Raw genomic sequence first — 16,443 nt, forward strand, 5'->3', positions numbered from 1 at the left:
TTAAACTGTAATTGTAGGGTGTTGGTTTTCTCTTCAGCGTGGAGCTAGGGAGAAGGAGATGGTAATCGGGTAAGTTAAAATGTCACAGTGACTGTTTTTCTTACCAAGATTTCAGTTATTTTTCTTGATTAAATGTTCCTCTACAAAGGATTTGTTTCAAGCCTTTGGTTAATTTCCAGGGTCATCAAAAGCTGATTTTGACAATTTTTGTTAGTCTTATTTCTTTTATGTATGAGAAAGGCTTTTCAGAGATTTTTACTTTATCATTTTCTCTAACCACACTCTCAGTGCTCTTTTCAAAAGATTGCAATATTAAAAAATATTTTACATATTTACTTATGTGGCTGCTATTTCTGTAGTTCTCCATTCCCTCTGTTGATTTATATTTGAATATGATATCATTTTTCTTCATGAAGAACTTCCTTTAGTGTTTTCTTTAGTGTGGGCTGGATTATGATGAATATTTTCAGATTTACATATCTGAAATTGTCTTTTTTGGCCTTCATTTATTAGTGATTTACTTTTTAAAATAGTAAAATTAAAAGAAACACCTTGCAGAAAAATTCTGTGAATTTTAAAACATATTAATTTGTATGGTCATTTATGTACAACTTGAATAAAGAATAGTTCCATTAACCATAGAACTCCCTCTCTTTATTCCTTATCTTATCTCTGCCGTCCCATATATTCCCATAATTCATGGGAACTACTTGTCTTTTCTCCATTGCTGTTGTTTTTTGTTTTTCAAAATGTCATATAGTAAATGGAATCATACAGTATGTAAACTTTTGAGACTGGCGTCTCTCATTCAGCTATATGTCTAGGAGATTTAAGTTGTTGAATACGTGGGCTCAACAGTGAATTCTTCCTTTTAAATTTCAATTTTAATCAATTAGTTTGAGTATAACTTACAATAAAATATAGACATTTAAAATGTACACTTCAGTGGTTTTTGATAAATGTATATGCCCAGGTAACCACCATCATACAGTCAAGCTATAGAATATTTTCCTTACTCCTTGTGCCCCCTTGTAGACATTTTCCAACCCATCCCCATTCCCAGACAACTTCTGATCTGCTTCCTGTTACTCTTGTTTTGCTTTTTCTAGAATTTAATATTACAATATGCACTCTTGTGTCTTATTCTTCCCTTGGCATAATGTTTGATACTCATCATTGTTGATATCTGTCCCAGTAGTTCATCTTTTTTGCTGGATAATATTTCAATGCCTGGTTATACTTTAGGTGACGATTGAAGAAGGCTATATATTTTTTGTTCCTTTAAAAATAGTACTGTAGCTTTGTTTTAAGTAGGTGTTATAAAGTACAGTATATTATGAAACTTCATTTATACTATTCTAAAATTGTAATTATTTTGATGTAATTATTTTTTACCTAACCCCTTTGTATTCCAGTTTAGAAAGATTAAAAAAATACATATATAAACATGTTAAGAAATTTCCTGACTTTAGAATGTGAAGTTGAAACCTGAATTTTAATGAGCATTGTTTTTAAAATTAAGTTTTATTTTAATGAGCAGCATAAATAGTGCCTACTTGGTTTTATTTCAGTTATTAGTTGCTTTCCTTTGCTTTACCTGAACTGTATGAGTCTGAAGGTATAAATGAATTGCTTTTCTGCGATCTCTTTAGTATTTTGTCTCTGAGCTGACCTAAATAGGATTTTCCATCTTTTAAAAAAGAAATTAATGAGAACTGTTTATTTTGACAGGCGTTTGGAAATGCAAAGACAGCTCATAATAACAATTCAAGTCGTTTTGGCAAGTTTATTCAAGTAAATTACCAAGAAACAGGCACTGTACTTGGGTAAGTGGCAATAGTAGGATTTGGAGCATGTTTATGTTTTCATCATTACCCCTTTATAAACCATAGATTATTCATTTGCTCTTTACTGAGAATAGTGACAGTGATGTCTGCATTACATGCTTTTCCTTTTTTCCTTTTTGAAAAGTTCAAACCTGAGGAAAGTTCTATGAATAGTGTGACACCCATAAACCCTTAACTTAGATATATTACTTGTTAACAATTTGCTGCCTTTGCTTTACCTCTCTATGTTATTCATACATTCAGTTTTTGAAATTGTTTTTGAATAAGTTGGGCATATAACTTGACCTCGTAATTATTTTATTTCCTAGAGCATTCCCAGCTACATTTTCCTACATAATATTATTGTTATACTCAAGAAATTTGATTTTGTTACGGTACTTCATATTATACAGTCTATGATCAGAGTCCTCCGGTTGTGCCAGGAATATTCTTTATAACTTTTGTTTTTAATTAATAAACTTTATTTTTAGAAAAGCTTTAGGTTCATGACAAAAATAAGTAGAAAATACAGAGTTCCCATATACCTCTTTACCTTATCCTGCAGTTCTCCATATTATTAGGTTGGTGCAAAAGTAATTGTGTTTTTTTGCTACTTTTAACCTTTTTAAACCACAATCACTTTTGCACCAACCCACTTTTGCATTAGTGAGTTCCATTTGTGTTGTATATTTTGTGAGCTTTGACAAATGTAGAAAGACACATATTCACCCTCACAGTGTAAATACAGAATAATGTCATTTGCTTGAAAGTCCTCTGTGCTTCGCCTGTTCATCTCTTCCTACTCTGTAACCTTTGGTAACCACCTATCTATTTTTACTGTTTCCATAGTTTTGCTTTTTTCCAGAATGTCATGTAGTTGGGCTCATATAGTCTATAATCTTTACAGATTGTTTGTTTATTGATTCTTAAAACACTTTCATGCCTTGGGAATGGCAGATGTTTATTTTCCCATTTTATGAATGAAATTCAGGCTCTTACAGTTAAGTGACTACCTAAAAAGGTTAAACTTTCTCTTACATCAGTAAAGAGCAGAAATCTCCATCTTGAGCAGTAAGTTAACAAATACATATTGAACATTTAAAATTTTAACATTAAGTCAACAAATACGAGGTGTGATAAAAAATATGGTGAATGTTTAAATTAAAAAAATTATTACAGGGAAAGACACATACCATTAATCCCACGGAAAATACTCCCCCTTGCTTCAGACACACTTATCCCACCGTTCTTGCCACTTTCTGAAGCAGTTCTGGAAGTCCTCTTTTGTGAGTGTCTTTAGTTGCGCTGTGGTAGCTGCCTCAGTGTCCTGAATCATTTTGACTTTGGGGAAGAGACACAAGTCGCATGGTGACAGATCCAGTGAATAAGGTGGATGAGGGCACACTGTAATGTTTTTAATTGACAGAAATTGCCGCACCAGAAGCAACACAGAATGTTTTGATGGAGGATGAATTAAAGACACGAAAGAGGACTTTCAGAACTGCTTCAGAAAGTGGCAAGAACAATGGGATAAGTGTGTTCAAAGCGAGGGGGATTAATGGCAATGTGTGTTTTACTGTAATACATTTTTAAAATTTAAACATTCACCGTATTTGTTGATCACATCTTGTATATATTGCACATTTTTATCTTTCACTTGATCATTCGTTAAGCAAACATTTATGGAGTTCATTTTGAGTACCAGGCACTGTGCTAAGTTTGAGGATATAAAAACTTGTAGACATGTTTCCTGCCATTAAAATTCTGTCTTTTGGGAAGATAGATATTTATATAAGCTGATTGCGGTAAATGAGATAAGTACAATGATTGTATGTGTCTGGAGGAGTTCACACAAAAACGGTGATTTTTTTATCTTGGATCTTGAAAATTTGCCAACTAGAAAAAGTGGGAGATCACATTATTAATTGAGGAATTTGCATTAGCAAATCAATGGAATCGTGACAAGAGCTTGGTGTACTTGAGGAGGTAGGTTCAGTGGCTACTGATTATGGGCATAGAGTTGGTTTCACAATGTGAATGAAGCTCTAATGTTTATAATTTATCCTCTTGACAGTGGGAAGCAGATTTAAAAATTTTTATTATAAAAAATATCAAAATACAAAAGTAAAGAGATTAGTACAAGGAACTCTCACCCAGATTCAGTGGTTATCAAATTTTGCCATATTTCCTCATCTCTTTTCTTTTTCTATGCCAATGTATTTTAATAAACCATCCCAGATGGACATAGTACGGATATAGTGTAATTCACCCCTACATACTTCAGTGTAAGGAATAAGTGAAAGTAGAGGAATAACATGATTAGATCTTATTTTATAGGTAGGTAACTCTGGTATAACTTATGGATTAGAGGGGAGGAAAGAGATATGCAGGAGTATGTTAGTGTAGTTGAAAGAGAGAGACTTTGAGGTTAAACTAGACCTGGGTTCAAATCACAGTTCTGCTGTTTTACGAGCTGCATGATCTTAGTATCTTTGAATATCAGTGTCTCTACTTGTAAAATAGAGGCAGTGATATTTGCCATGCAGGGTGAGTATAAGAATTTAACACACTAGTTTATGTTAGTTACTTTCTCCCATTTTAGACAGGTAAGATCCTGTTTGAGTAGTTTTGAGTAGAGGTGATAATGGTAATTGAGAAGTGATAAATTTCAGTTACTGGTGGTAGTAATGGCAATGGGTTTGCAAAGAAGGCACATTTGATTTTCATTTTAAGGAATGAATGTAATCTACTAACAGAGCATGGGAATAGACTACAGAATTAGAAGTGGAGGGAAGACCACGAACAATACAATGAAGAGTAAATGTCATTCTTGAGGGAATAGCCTGTATATGGGAATGACTGAAATACAGAACATGCCGTGGGAGGGGAACTGAGGGAAATAAGAGCTCAAGAGTCAGATTTTTAGCACAAGAGGTTTGTGTGAAGTAATTTGGATTCAGTAGTACAGCTTTTAAATTTGTAGAACCTCTTTCTCTTGTTAGAGCTAACTGATTGCTCCAATTTGGGTACGAGGTGTTGAAGACTTGAAGGGCACAGACTGGATGAAAAGAATAACATGAGGAATACAATTCGTGTTTCTGTTCCTCATTACTTCAGGATAAAGTCAGTTCTTCTGGCACATGGTATATTGGTCCTTCTTGATCTAGTCTACTTGCCCATCTCATTCTCTAGCCACGTTAACTAATTATCTTCCCTGAAGTTGGGAAGTACCCTCCTTCTTTTATGCCTTTACATAAAGGCAGTTCTCCTTGGCTTATTCTGGTCAGTCCTTCAGATTTCAGAGTCATTTACTCAGCCACTTACTAGATATGTTTGATGAATGTTTACCAAGTGCTGTGTACTCACCCTCTGTAGGAATTCTTCCTTACATCCTTTTCCTTCTTGTATTGACTCGTATGTGTCTCTCTTGGTACATCTATAAACTCCTGGTCATTGCTCTATAAACCGTATCGACTCAGTATGATAGCTGCTGGTTTACCTATTTCCCACACTAGTGTGTAAGCCCCTTGAGAACAAGTAGTGTATGACTCATTTCTGTATTTGAACAGTGCTTAGCACAGTGCACAATTAACGAATACTTGTGGAGGAAATCAGTCAGTAATAAATTGATTCCAGAATGTGGCAATACCATGAAGGTGTAAAGAAAGTGTACTGTTGAGCCTTATTTAGTAGTCTGGTTGAAGTATAGTATCTGAAAGAATGTACAGTGTGGTATATGAACCTGGAAAGAAAGTAAAGTCTTACATCATGGGAGGTTCTTATGTGCTATGTTTTGAACTTCTGACTTTATTTTGCTTTATTGAAAGCAAACAAAACAAACAAAAAAAGACTTATGAATTAATGAATTTAACATGGATAACACTATAACAGTGTGCATTACACAATTATAATGTTAAATGTACTAAAATGATCTGGATAGTATTCCTTACACTTTTCCATCTTCTGTGAAAAAAATATTTGTCTACCTTATGTTAAGCTTATTATTTATATCAACCAACTTTGTTTTTCTTCTAGTGCCTATGTTGAAAAATATCTACTGGAGAAGTCCAGACTTGTTTATCAGGAGCATAATGAACGGTACATATTTTCATTCGTATAATTAGATCAAATTAACATTTGTATAATGCAGACTGACTTTTAGGATCTTTGTATACTGTGACCTTTAATTCAGTTTATATCATGCAAAGTTTTACATGTAATTGCTATTTCTGTCATGGGCAGAACAGTGTACTTTTTCTGCGGGTGCTAGGGGATTTTTTAATGGTGTACAGAACTGTTGCCCTTTCTAAAGTCTATGCAAACTGTCAGAACAAGGAAACTGGTATGTTTGTGCTCTTTGTGAACATTGTGCCTTTGGACCTTTTTCCATGTCTTGGTGTTCTTGCTCTAACTTGAGAAAAAAGTTTTTAGTAAAGCTCTGAATTTCATTATAATATTTGAGGTGTATGGGACTTCAGAGATGATATATGTAACTGTCAGACGAAGAAACCAAATACGAGTGAAGTGAATGATTTGCTTCATGTTATGATGAGACAAAAATGAAGAGACAGAGTGTGAAGTTAAATAAACCTACACATTCAACTATTGAATATGCCTTTGGCATCTCACTTAACTTCTGTGTTACTTAGATATTTATTTTCATTTTACAGATAGAAAACTATCCTAGAGTTGTTTAGAGGATTGAATTAAATAACATTTATAAAATGCTTAGTGTGTTCCTTATATATAATAAAAGTTCAATAACTAATAACTAACATTATCGTAATGAATTACCTGCAAAGTTAGGACTAGAATTCAGACTTTTCTGGTAACTTTTTTGTGGCTAGCAGATGAGAAAATAGAAATTCGAGGTGTTGTACAATGAAAGAAAGAGTTTCAGGAAGAGAATTGCTTCATAAAGACTTGCAGAGCTAACAGGCAGAAGGTTGTTACTTACTTTTTCTAACACCCTTCAGTGGAGTGAGTGGTAGGGATATAAGCCTGGTTTCCTTGATTTCGAAGAATCAGTGGGAGATGAAAATTCAGAGCTTATAAACTGATTCTCTGTTATGTTCCTGGATTTTTGATTTGCAGATGTATATATAATCCTTATTAAATGTTACCAGATTTGGCTTGCCTAGTGTTTTGAGGATTTTTGTGTCTATATTCATAAGGGATATTGCTGTAAGTTAATTTTTTTTTTGGAAAACTCCTGATGTCTTTGTCTGGTTTTGGTATCATGGTATAATACTAGCTCATAGGATAAGAAGAGTTTGTGAAAGATTGGGTAAGTCTTCTTTAAATGTTTGGTAGAATTCACCAGTGAAGCCATGTGATTCTAGGTTTTTATTTGTGGAAAGTTTTGATTAGTAATTCAAACATTTTAGTTGTTATAGATTGCTTTAGATTTTCAGTTTCTTTAGTCAGATTTGGTAGTTTTTTTGTCTTTCTAGAAATTTGTCCATTTCATCTAGGTTATTTGTTGGCAAATATATTGTTAATAGTATTCCCTTATAACATATTTTTATTTCCGTAAGATTAGTAGTAATGTCCCCCTTTTCATTTCTGAATTTGAGGTTTCCCCGTGTCTTAGCTTGTTTAGGCTGCTGTAACAAAATACCATAGGCGGGATAGCTTATAAACAACAGACATTTGTTTCTCGCAGTTCTGGAGGCTGGGAAGTCTAAGATCAGGGCGCCAGCATGGTCGCATTCTGATGAGAGCCCTCTTCTTTGATCCTCACGTGATGGAAGGAAGGTGATAGGGAGCTCTGTGGGATCTTTTGTAAACATCACTAATCCCTGCATGAGGGTTCCACACTCATGGCCTAATCACCCCCAAAGGGCCCACTTCCTAATACCATCACCTTTTGGAATTAGGATATCAACATAGAAATTTGAAATGTACACATTCAGACCATACAAACTTCCACCCTCTTTTGCGTCAGTTTAGATAAGTTTGTCAATTTTGATGATCTTTTCAAAGGATTAAGTTTTGGTTTTATTGATCTCTTTCTCTCTTGTTTTTGTTTCTATCCTATTCCCAATTTTATTTCTGTTCTCATGCTTATTCCTTCCTTCTGCTTGATTTGGGTTTAGTGTTCTTTTTTTTTCTAGTTTCTTAAAGTGGATTGAGGTTATAGATTTGAGATCTTTTTAAATGTGGATTTACAGCTATAAAGTCCCACTGAACATAGCCTCAACTGTTTCTTATTTTTTAGTATGTTATATTTTTGTTTTCATGCAACTCAGTGTCATTCTTCTTTTTCTTTTCTTTTTTTTTACTTTTAAAGCTTAATTAGGGTAACTGGTTAATAATGTTACGAGGGTACTTTATTTTACTTTATTAATTTTTATTAAATTCATTGGGGTGACATTGGTTAGTAAGAGTATCTAGGTTTCAAGTGTACAATTCTATAACACATCACCTATACAGTCCATTGTGTGTTCATCATCCAGAGTCATTTCTACTTCTGTCACCATATATTTGACCCCCTTTACCCTGTTCTACCACCCTCCTCCTTCCCTACCCTGTGGTAAACACTAAATTGTTGTCTGTATCTATGAGTTTTTGTTTGTTTGTTGCTTTCAGTTTTATATCTCACATATGAATGAAGTCTTGATTTTTTTTCTGCCTGACTTATTCGCTTAGCACAATAATCTCAAGATCTAACTATGTTGTCGCAAATGGCAGTACAGTGGTACCTCGGTTTTCAAACATAATCCGTTCTGAAAGACCATTCGAGTTCTGAAACGTTCGAAAACTGGGGCACGGTTCCCAATAGAAAGTAATGAAAAATGGATTAATCCATTTCATCCTTTAAAATCAACCCCTAAAACTGCAAATTTAGCATGAATTTTACTGTCTAATGAAACCATAGATCCATAAAATTTACGGCGTTCGTAAACCAAAATGTTCATCAATGGAGATGTTTGAAAACCGAGGTGCCACTGTATTTTATCTTTTCTTATGGCTGAATAATATTCCATTGTATGTATGTAGCACATCTTTTTTATCCAATCACCTATCGAAGGACACTTTGGTTGTTTCCATTTCTTGGCCACTGTGAATAATGCTGTAGTGAGCATAGGGGTACATATTTCTTTATGGATAAAACTTTTCAGATTTTTTGGGTAGACACCCAGGAGAGGGATTGCTGGGTTGTATGGTAATTCTAGTCTTAATTTTTTGAGGAACATCCATACTATTTTCCATAGTGGCTATACCAGTTTACATTTCTACTAGCAGTGTATGAGGGTTCCTTTCTCTCCACAGTCTCTCCAACACTTGTTATTACTTGTCTTGTTGATAACAGCCATTCTAACAGGTGTGAGGTGGTATCTCCTTGTAGTTTTGATTTGCATTTCCCTGATAGCGCATGAATGTCCATATTACCTAAAGCTATATACAAGTTTAATGCAATACCTGTCAAAATCCCACTGGCATTTTTAAAAGAAATAGAACAAAAACCCATCAGATTTGTGTGGAATCACAAAAGACCACAAATAGCCAAAGCAATCCTGAGAAAAAAGAACAAGGGTGGAGGTATCACACTCCCTGAATTCAGCTTGTACTACAAAGCGACAATGTCAAAATAGCATGGTATCGGCAGAAAAAAGACCAATGGAACAGAATTGAAAACCCAGAAATAAACCCACATATATACGGGCAGATAATTTTTGACAAAGGAGTCAAGAACGTACAATGGAGAAAAGAAGACCTCTTCAGTAAATGGTGCTGGGAAAATTGGAAAGCCATGTGCAGAGAATGAAACTAGTCTGCTGTCTGTCACCATATATCAAAATTAACTCAAAATGGACCAAAGACCTAAACATAAGACCTGAAACAATAAATTACATAGAAGAGAGTGTCAGTACTAAACTTAAGGACCTTGGGTTCAGAGAGGATTTTATGAATTTGACCTCAAAGGCAAGGAAAGTAAAAGCAAAAATAAATGAATGGGACTGTGTCACTCTAAAAAGCTTCTGCACAGCAAAAGAAACCATCAACAAAACAAAGAGGCAACCAACAGAATGGGAGAAGATATTTGCATATAATACCTTCGATAAAGGGATAATAACCAAAATATATAAAGAACTCATACAACTCAACAACAAAAAACAATCCCATTAAAAAATGGGCAGAGGACCTGAACAGACACTTCTCCCAAGAAGATATACAAACGGCCAGAAGATATATGAAAAAATGCTCAATGTATTTTCTAATTTCCTATATGATTTCTTCTCTGACCTTTGGTTATTTAGGAGTAGTATGTGGATGAATTTCCACATATTTGTGAATTTTGGAAATTTCTGTTATTGATTTCTAGTAATAAAATTGTCAGAGGACATACCTTGAATGATCCCGTCCCCTTACATTTTGTCGAGACTTGTTTTTTAGTCTAACATTGTCTATTCTGGGGAATAGTCCATTGGTACTTGAAAACATATGTATCCTTCTATTGTTGGATGGAGTATTCTATAGATTTCTGTTAGGTCTAGTTGGCATTTAATGTTTTCCAAGTTCTCTTTTTCCATTTTGACCTTGTGTCTAGTTGTTCTGTTCATTATTGAAGGGGCAGGGGGAGGTTGAAATATGTCAGTACTTTTGAATTGCTTATTTCTAGTTCTGTTAGTTTTTACTTCATATATTTTGGGGCTCTGTTTTCAGATGTATTTATGTTGACAATAGATACATCTTCTTGATGGATTGGCCCTTTTGTCATTATAAAATGACCTTTGCATCTAGTAAAAATTTTTGTCTTAAAAGTCTATTTTATCTTACATAAGTATAGACACTTTGACTTTCTTTTGCTTATTGTTTGCATGATGTCTTTTCTATCCTTTTACTTGTAACCTATTTATGTCTTTGAGTTTTGTAGTGTATGTCTATTGTAGGAAGTGTGTAGTTAGATCTTTTTTTAAAAAAATCCATTTTGCCAGTTATTTACCTTGAGACTGAAGTGTTTAATCCACTTATATTGGATGTAATTACTACCTAGGATTTATGAATATTATTTTGCTATTTGTTTTGTTTGTGTTTTATGATGTTTTTGTTCCTTTAATCTTCTATTACTGCCTTGTTTTGTATTAAAGAGACATTTTCAAGTGTGCCATTTTAATTCCATTGGTGTTTCTTTTATTACATAGTTGAACTTTGAACAACCTGGGTTGAACTGCATAGGTGTACTTACACACAGATGTTCTTCAGTAAATACATACGGTGCTAAAAATATATTTTCTCTTCCTCTTGATTTTCTTAATAACATTTGCTTTTCTCTAGCTTACTTTATTGTAAGAATACATATGAGGTGTGGCAATTAAGATCGAGAACCTGCCACCGTGTGCTTACACTGGCAGCACTGTACACACAGCTTGGTAAGGTGTCATAACCTTGGTACATCAGTGTCTCACAGCTGTGTCCCTGTCACCTTGGTACATCAGTGTCTCACAGCTGTGTCCCTGTCACCTTGTTACATCAGTGTCTCACAGCTGTGTCCCTGTCACCTTGGTACATCAGTGTCTCACAGCTGTGTCCCTGTCACCTTGGTACATCAGTGTCTCACAGCTGTGTCCCTGTCACCTTGGTACATCAGTGTCTCACAGCTGTGACCCTGTCACCTTGGTACATCAGTGTCTCACAGCTGTGTCCCTGTCACCTTGGTACATCAGTGTCTCACAGCTGTGTCCCTGTCACCTTGGTACATCAGTGTCTCACAGCTGTGTCCCTGTCACCTTGGTACATCAGTGTCTCACAGCTGTGTCCCTGTCAATGTGTGGCGGTGTCTTGCTGAGTGGTGTTCATTACTGTTATTGCGTGTTTCTGTGTGCTGTCGCTAGAATGTCTGAGCTTGAATTACAGCAAAAAACAAACATTAAATTTCTTTTTAAACTTGGCAAGAGTGGAAGTGAAATCAGGGACATGTTAATCCAAGTTTATAGGGATAATGCCATGAAGAAAACGGCAGTGTACAAATGGATTAAACGTTTTTCTGAGGGGAGAGAACGTGTCACTCACTGATGAAGAGTGATCAGGGCGGCCAGTAACGAGCCGAACTGATGAAAATATTGCAGAAATTCATCGAATTGTGTGTCAAATCGTGGGCTGACTTTGAGAAGCATAGCAGACCAAGTAAACATCAGTAGAGAAAGTTAGGAAAATCTTAACTGAAAATCTTGGCATGAAAAAGGTGTGGGCAAAAATGGTCCCGAAGTTGCTCACCGATGAGTTGAAGGAGAGTCGAAGCTTGCCAGTACCTTTTGGAGAGGCAAGACAATGTATATTGGGCCATGTTATCATTGGTAATGAAACATGGGTATACCAAGACAACCCTGAAACAAAGTATCAAAGTGCACAGTGGAAGTCAGCCAATTCTACATGACCTACAAAGTTCCCTCAGTCCAAATCAAGAGTCAAAATGATGTTGCTCACCCTTTTTTGATATCAAAGGGATTATTCATTATGAATTTGTACCAACTGGACAATTAACCAAGGTTACTATTTGGAAGTGCTGAAAAGCTGTGTGAAAAAGACGAAAACGTCCTGAGCTTTTTGACAACAATTTATGGCTCTTGCATAATGACAATTCACCAGCTCACAGGGAATTTTCAGCCAGGAAACAAATAACAGTATTGGAGCACCCTCCCTACTCACCTGATCTGGCCTCCAACGGCTTCTTTTTTTTACCTGAAGATAAAGGAAATATTGAAAGGAAGACACTTTGATGACATTCAGGATGTCAAGGGTAATATGACAACAGCTCTGATGGCCATTGCAGAAAAAGAGTTCCAAAATTGCTTTGAAAGGTGGACTAGGCGCTGGCATCGGTGTATAGCTTCCCAAGGGGAGTACTTCAAAGGTGACCATAGTGATAGTCAGCAATGAGGTATGGAGCACTTTTTCTAGGATGAGTTTGCGCACTTAATTGTCCAACCTCATAATACATATAACGTACAAAATACGTGTTAATTGACTTTGTATGTATCGGTAAGTCTTCCAGTCAACAGTCGGCTATCAGTAGTTAAGTTTTTGAGGAGTCGAAAGTTAAATGTGGATTTTTGACTGCACAGTGGGTTGGTGCTTCTAACTCGCATGTGTTGTTCAAGGTTCAGCGGTATATTTCTTGACTTATTTTCTTAGTGGTTGCCCTGGCAATTACAGTTAACTTTGTAACAACCTGGCTTAGATTTATAACAACTTAATTTTTCATAGTATACAAATAATTTTGCTGCTCTGTAGTTCTATTCCTTTCCCCTTTCTTTGTGCTGTTGTCATACAAATTACATTTTTATAATAGTAGGTCCATCAATGCAGATTTATAATTATTGCGTTTTGCAGATGTCCTTAAGATTTTTGAGGAAAAAAATGTTACAAACGAAAACTAAATTTATACTTTTTTTATATTTACCTATGTAGTTAACTTTACTAGTGCTGTTTATTCTTTCTTGTTTAATTGAATCTTATCTAGTCTCAGTGAGAAAAACTCCCTTTTAGTATTTCTTGTAGGGATTATCTGCTAGCTATGAAGTCTCTTTGGTTTTCTTTATCTGGCTATACCCTAATTTCTCCTATTTTTAAAGGATAGTTTTGCTGGCTGTGTAATTATTGATCATTAGTTTTTTCCTCTCAGTGCTTTGAACTCGTTATCTTTCTGTCATGGTTCTTGATGAGAAATTAGTTGGTAATATTATATTAGGATTCCTTGAAGCATTTCTCTTATGTTGTTTAGACATTTTTTCATTGTTTTCCTATAGTCTTGATTTGTCTAGGTTTTTATCTGTTTGGATTTTCTTCCCTAGAATTTGGTGATTTTTCTAGGATGTGCTGATTAATGTTACTTACCATATTTGGGGAGTTTTTGGTCATTGTTTTTTCTAATATTTGCCCTTTTCTTTCCTCTCTTTTTGGGGTTCCCCTTGTGCATAAGTTGGTGTCCCACATTAAGTGTGTGTTGGTGTCTACATAATGGTGTCCCACAAATCTCTGATACTCTATTCATTTTTCTTTTTGTTCCTCAGACTAGTCTCAATTGACCTAGCTTCATGTTCACTGATTCCTTCTTTTGTCTGTTCAGATCTGATGTTGAGCTCCTCCAGATTTTCATTTTATGACTATATATTTTTCAACTTTAAATTTCCTTTTTGACTTTTTTGTTAAGTTCTATGTATTTATTGATAATCTATTTGATGAGACATTATTTGATATTTCCCTTTAGTCCTTTAAATATGTTCTTTGGATATATTGAAAACAATTGATGAAAAGTCTTGTCTAGTAAGTAATGTCTGGGCTTCCTGAAGGACAGTTACTATGGAGTGTTTTTTCCCCCCTTTGTGTGTGTTATACTTACTTGTTTCTCTGCCTATCTCATAAGTTTTTGTTGAAAATTGGACATTCTAAGTAATCATGTGGGCAGTTCTGGAGATGAGATTCTCCCCCTCTCAGGATTTGTGGGGGTCATTTTTGTTCCTGCTGTACTTTTCTTGACTCTTCTGAAATAACTACATGAGGTCTGTATTTTTCGAGTATGGCCATTGAAGTATATCTACTTGGTTAGCTAATGATTAAACAGGGATTTCCTTAAATGTTTGGAAAGTGTCCTCATCTTTGACTCAGGGCTCTATGTGTGTATTGGGCCATGCCTTTCCCACTCAGGTAGGCATTTGATAGTTCTGCCTTAGGCTTTACTTTCTGCTTGTGCAGACCTTCATGGTTAGCCAGAAGTGAGAGCTTGCTCCCTCTGGTCTTTGCTGAGTTGGGAAGCAGCCCTGGGCACGTGTACAGCCTCATGCATGCACATGGCCATCCGGATTCCCAGGAATACTATTGGAGCTTTTCAAAGCCCATGTGATCTCATCTCCCAGCTTTTTCCTTTATGTTTTTGGTTAGCCTATAGCTTGCCTCAGCATTTACCCACTGCTTCAAACAAACTCCACAAAAAAAAATTGCCCGTAATTGTTTTCTACAAATGCCCTAGGGAAAAGAGTTTCATACTGGGGTAATTTTGGGTCAGGTCAAATAAAGACAGTTTTGAATAAAGACAGTTCTTCCAGGGAACCACGAGACAGTTCAAATGGTGATATTTTTCAGGGAGCGAGCCTCTGAATGAGCTCCAACCCTGTTCTGCCCTCTTTTGGAGATTGTCAGGCTTCTGGTGTTCACCATGACTGTAAGCTGTTGGTTTTGAAGGCTACCATGGATCTGGAGAGCAGGAGATGGAATAGGACAAGTTAAAAGGCCACAAAGCTTACTGTTTTTACTGAGAAATTAGCCATTTTTCTTATGTAAATATCTCTGGATTGTTGTAAGCTTTTGGTTAATTTCCAGAGTTCTAAAAAGTTGATGTCAACAAATTTACTTGTTTTCTAACTGGTTTTGGAGGAAGGAATTTTCAGAGGTCGTAAGTTTACCTTATTGCCACCTTCACCCCTCTTTTTAATTTGGTATCCAAAGCATTATTTTACAGTACTTAAATATTGAATTTATCACCTTTGTATTAAAAAAATGTAGCAAAGCTAAAATATTTTACTAAAAATTAATGTTCCCCCCCCCCCCCCCCGTTAAATGATCAGCATAGATCATGTTCATTATAAAGCCATACTTCTTTGTTGCCAACAGGAACTATCACGTATTCTATTACCTCCTGGCAGGAGCAAGTGAAGAAGAGAGATTAGCATTCCATCTTAAACAACCAGAAGAATATCATTATCTCAATCAGGTAAGAGTTCATAGAAAGCATTTTAAAATGTAGGCCATTATTAAACTTTAGCTCTTGAGGAAAGTTTTTTTTCTAGTACTTTTTTACCCATATCTGGCAGTGGATATTAGCTAGCATTTTCTTACATGCAATCTAAAAATTTGTGTGATACAGTTCTCAAAGTGAAAAATTTTTACTCTCATGAGTTTGAAAAGATTATATGTATGCCTTTTGATTTTTGTGAGACTCTTTAAGAGAGTAATAAAATGTTTATAGGTGTCTCTACATTAGAAAAGTGCTTTACTCTTTTCAGAGTGATTTACCTTTTACAGACCACGCATGTTAAATTTTACTAATGTTTAATGCTTGTCCTTTGCAAGGCATTACTCGAAACCTTATTTGCATATTTCAAAGTCTAATACATATACCTCTTTGCATGATAACTGATACTGACTTAGTATGATTATTTTTATAATTTAGTGATTGATTCTATTAAACACTCAATATGAACTTCATCAAAGTGATACCTGAACACTGTATCTAAGAGACAATTAGCAAAGTATAATAACCATTACTTCTACCTAACTAATCTGCCTTACTTTCAGATAACAAAGAAACCCCTCAGACAGAGCTGGGATGATTATTGCTATGACTCTGAGCCGGTCAGTACAAGTACCTAAACACTCTGTTCCTGCTAAAGGACCCCTCACTTTGCTCATTTGCATCTATCTTGTGACTTAGAAAGAAAATCAGCTGACGTACAATCTAGGAAAGAAGATAAATCAGTGTTTAATTTCTTTCAATTGATTTGTATGTGTATGGTTTGTTGATTGAAAACCAGTCAATTTCCATTTTTTGGATTTTTTTCTGCTAACATTTAGTCTATATTCAGTATTTGATAAATAATAAATTGATTGCATTCCT

General features: G+C 35.2%; 1 protein-coding gene across 3 annotated transcripts in view; it reads left to right on the forward strand.

Annotated features, from left to right (window-relative positions):
- MYO9A (myosin IXA) overlaps positions 1 to 16,443 on the forward strand; it is a 262,019-nt gene that overhangs the window by 56,487 nt on the left and 189,089 nt on the right. For all 3 annotated transcript variants that reach the window (XM_081050331.1, XM_081050332.1, XM_081050333.1), the window contains exons 3-6: positions 1,732 to 1,826; positions 5,862 to 5,924; positions 15,441 to 15,540; positions 16,125 to 16,181. In XM_081050331.1, the coding sequence (XP_080906457.1) occupies positions 1,732 to 1,826; positions 5,862 to 5,924; positions 15,441 to 15,540; positions 16,125 to 16,181 (315 nt within the window). The remainder of the gene's footprint in view (positions 1 to 1,731; positions 1,827 to 5,861; positions 5,925 to 15,440; positions 15,541 to 16,124; positions 16,182 to 16,443) is intronic.

Source organism: Rhinolophus hipposideros (genome assembly GCF_964194185.1).
Source record: "Rhinolophus hipposideros genome assembly, chromosome: 5".
Classification (NCBI taxonomy): Eukaryota; Metazoa; Chordata; class Mammalia; order Chiroptera; family Rhinolophidae; genus Rhinolophus; species Rhinolophus hipposideros.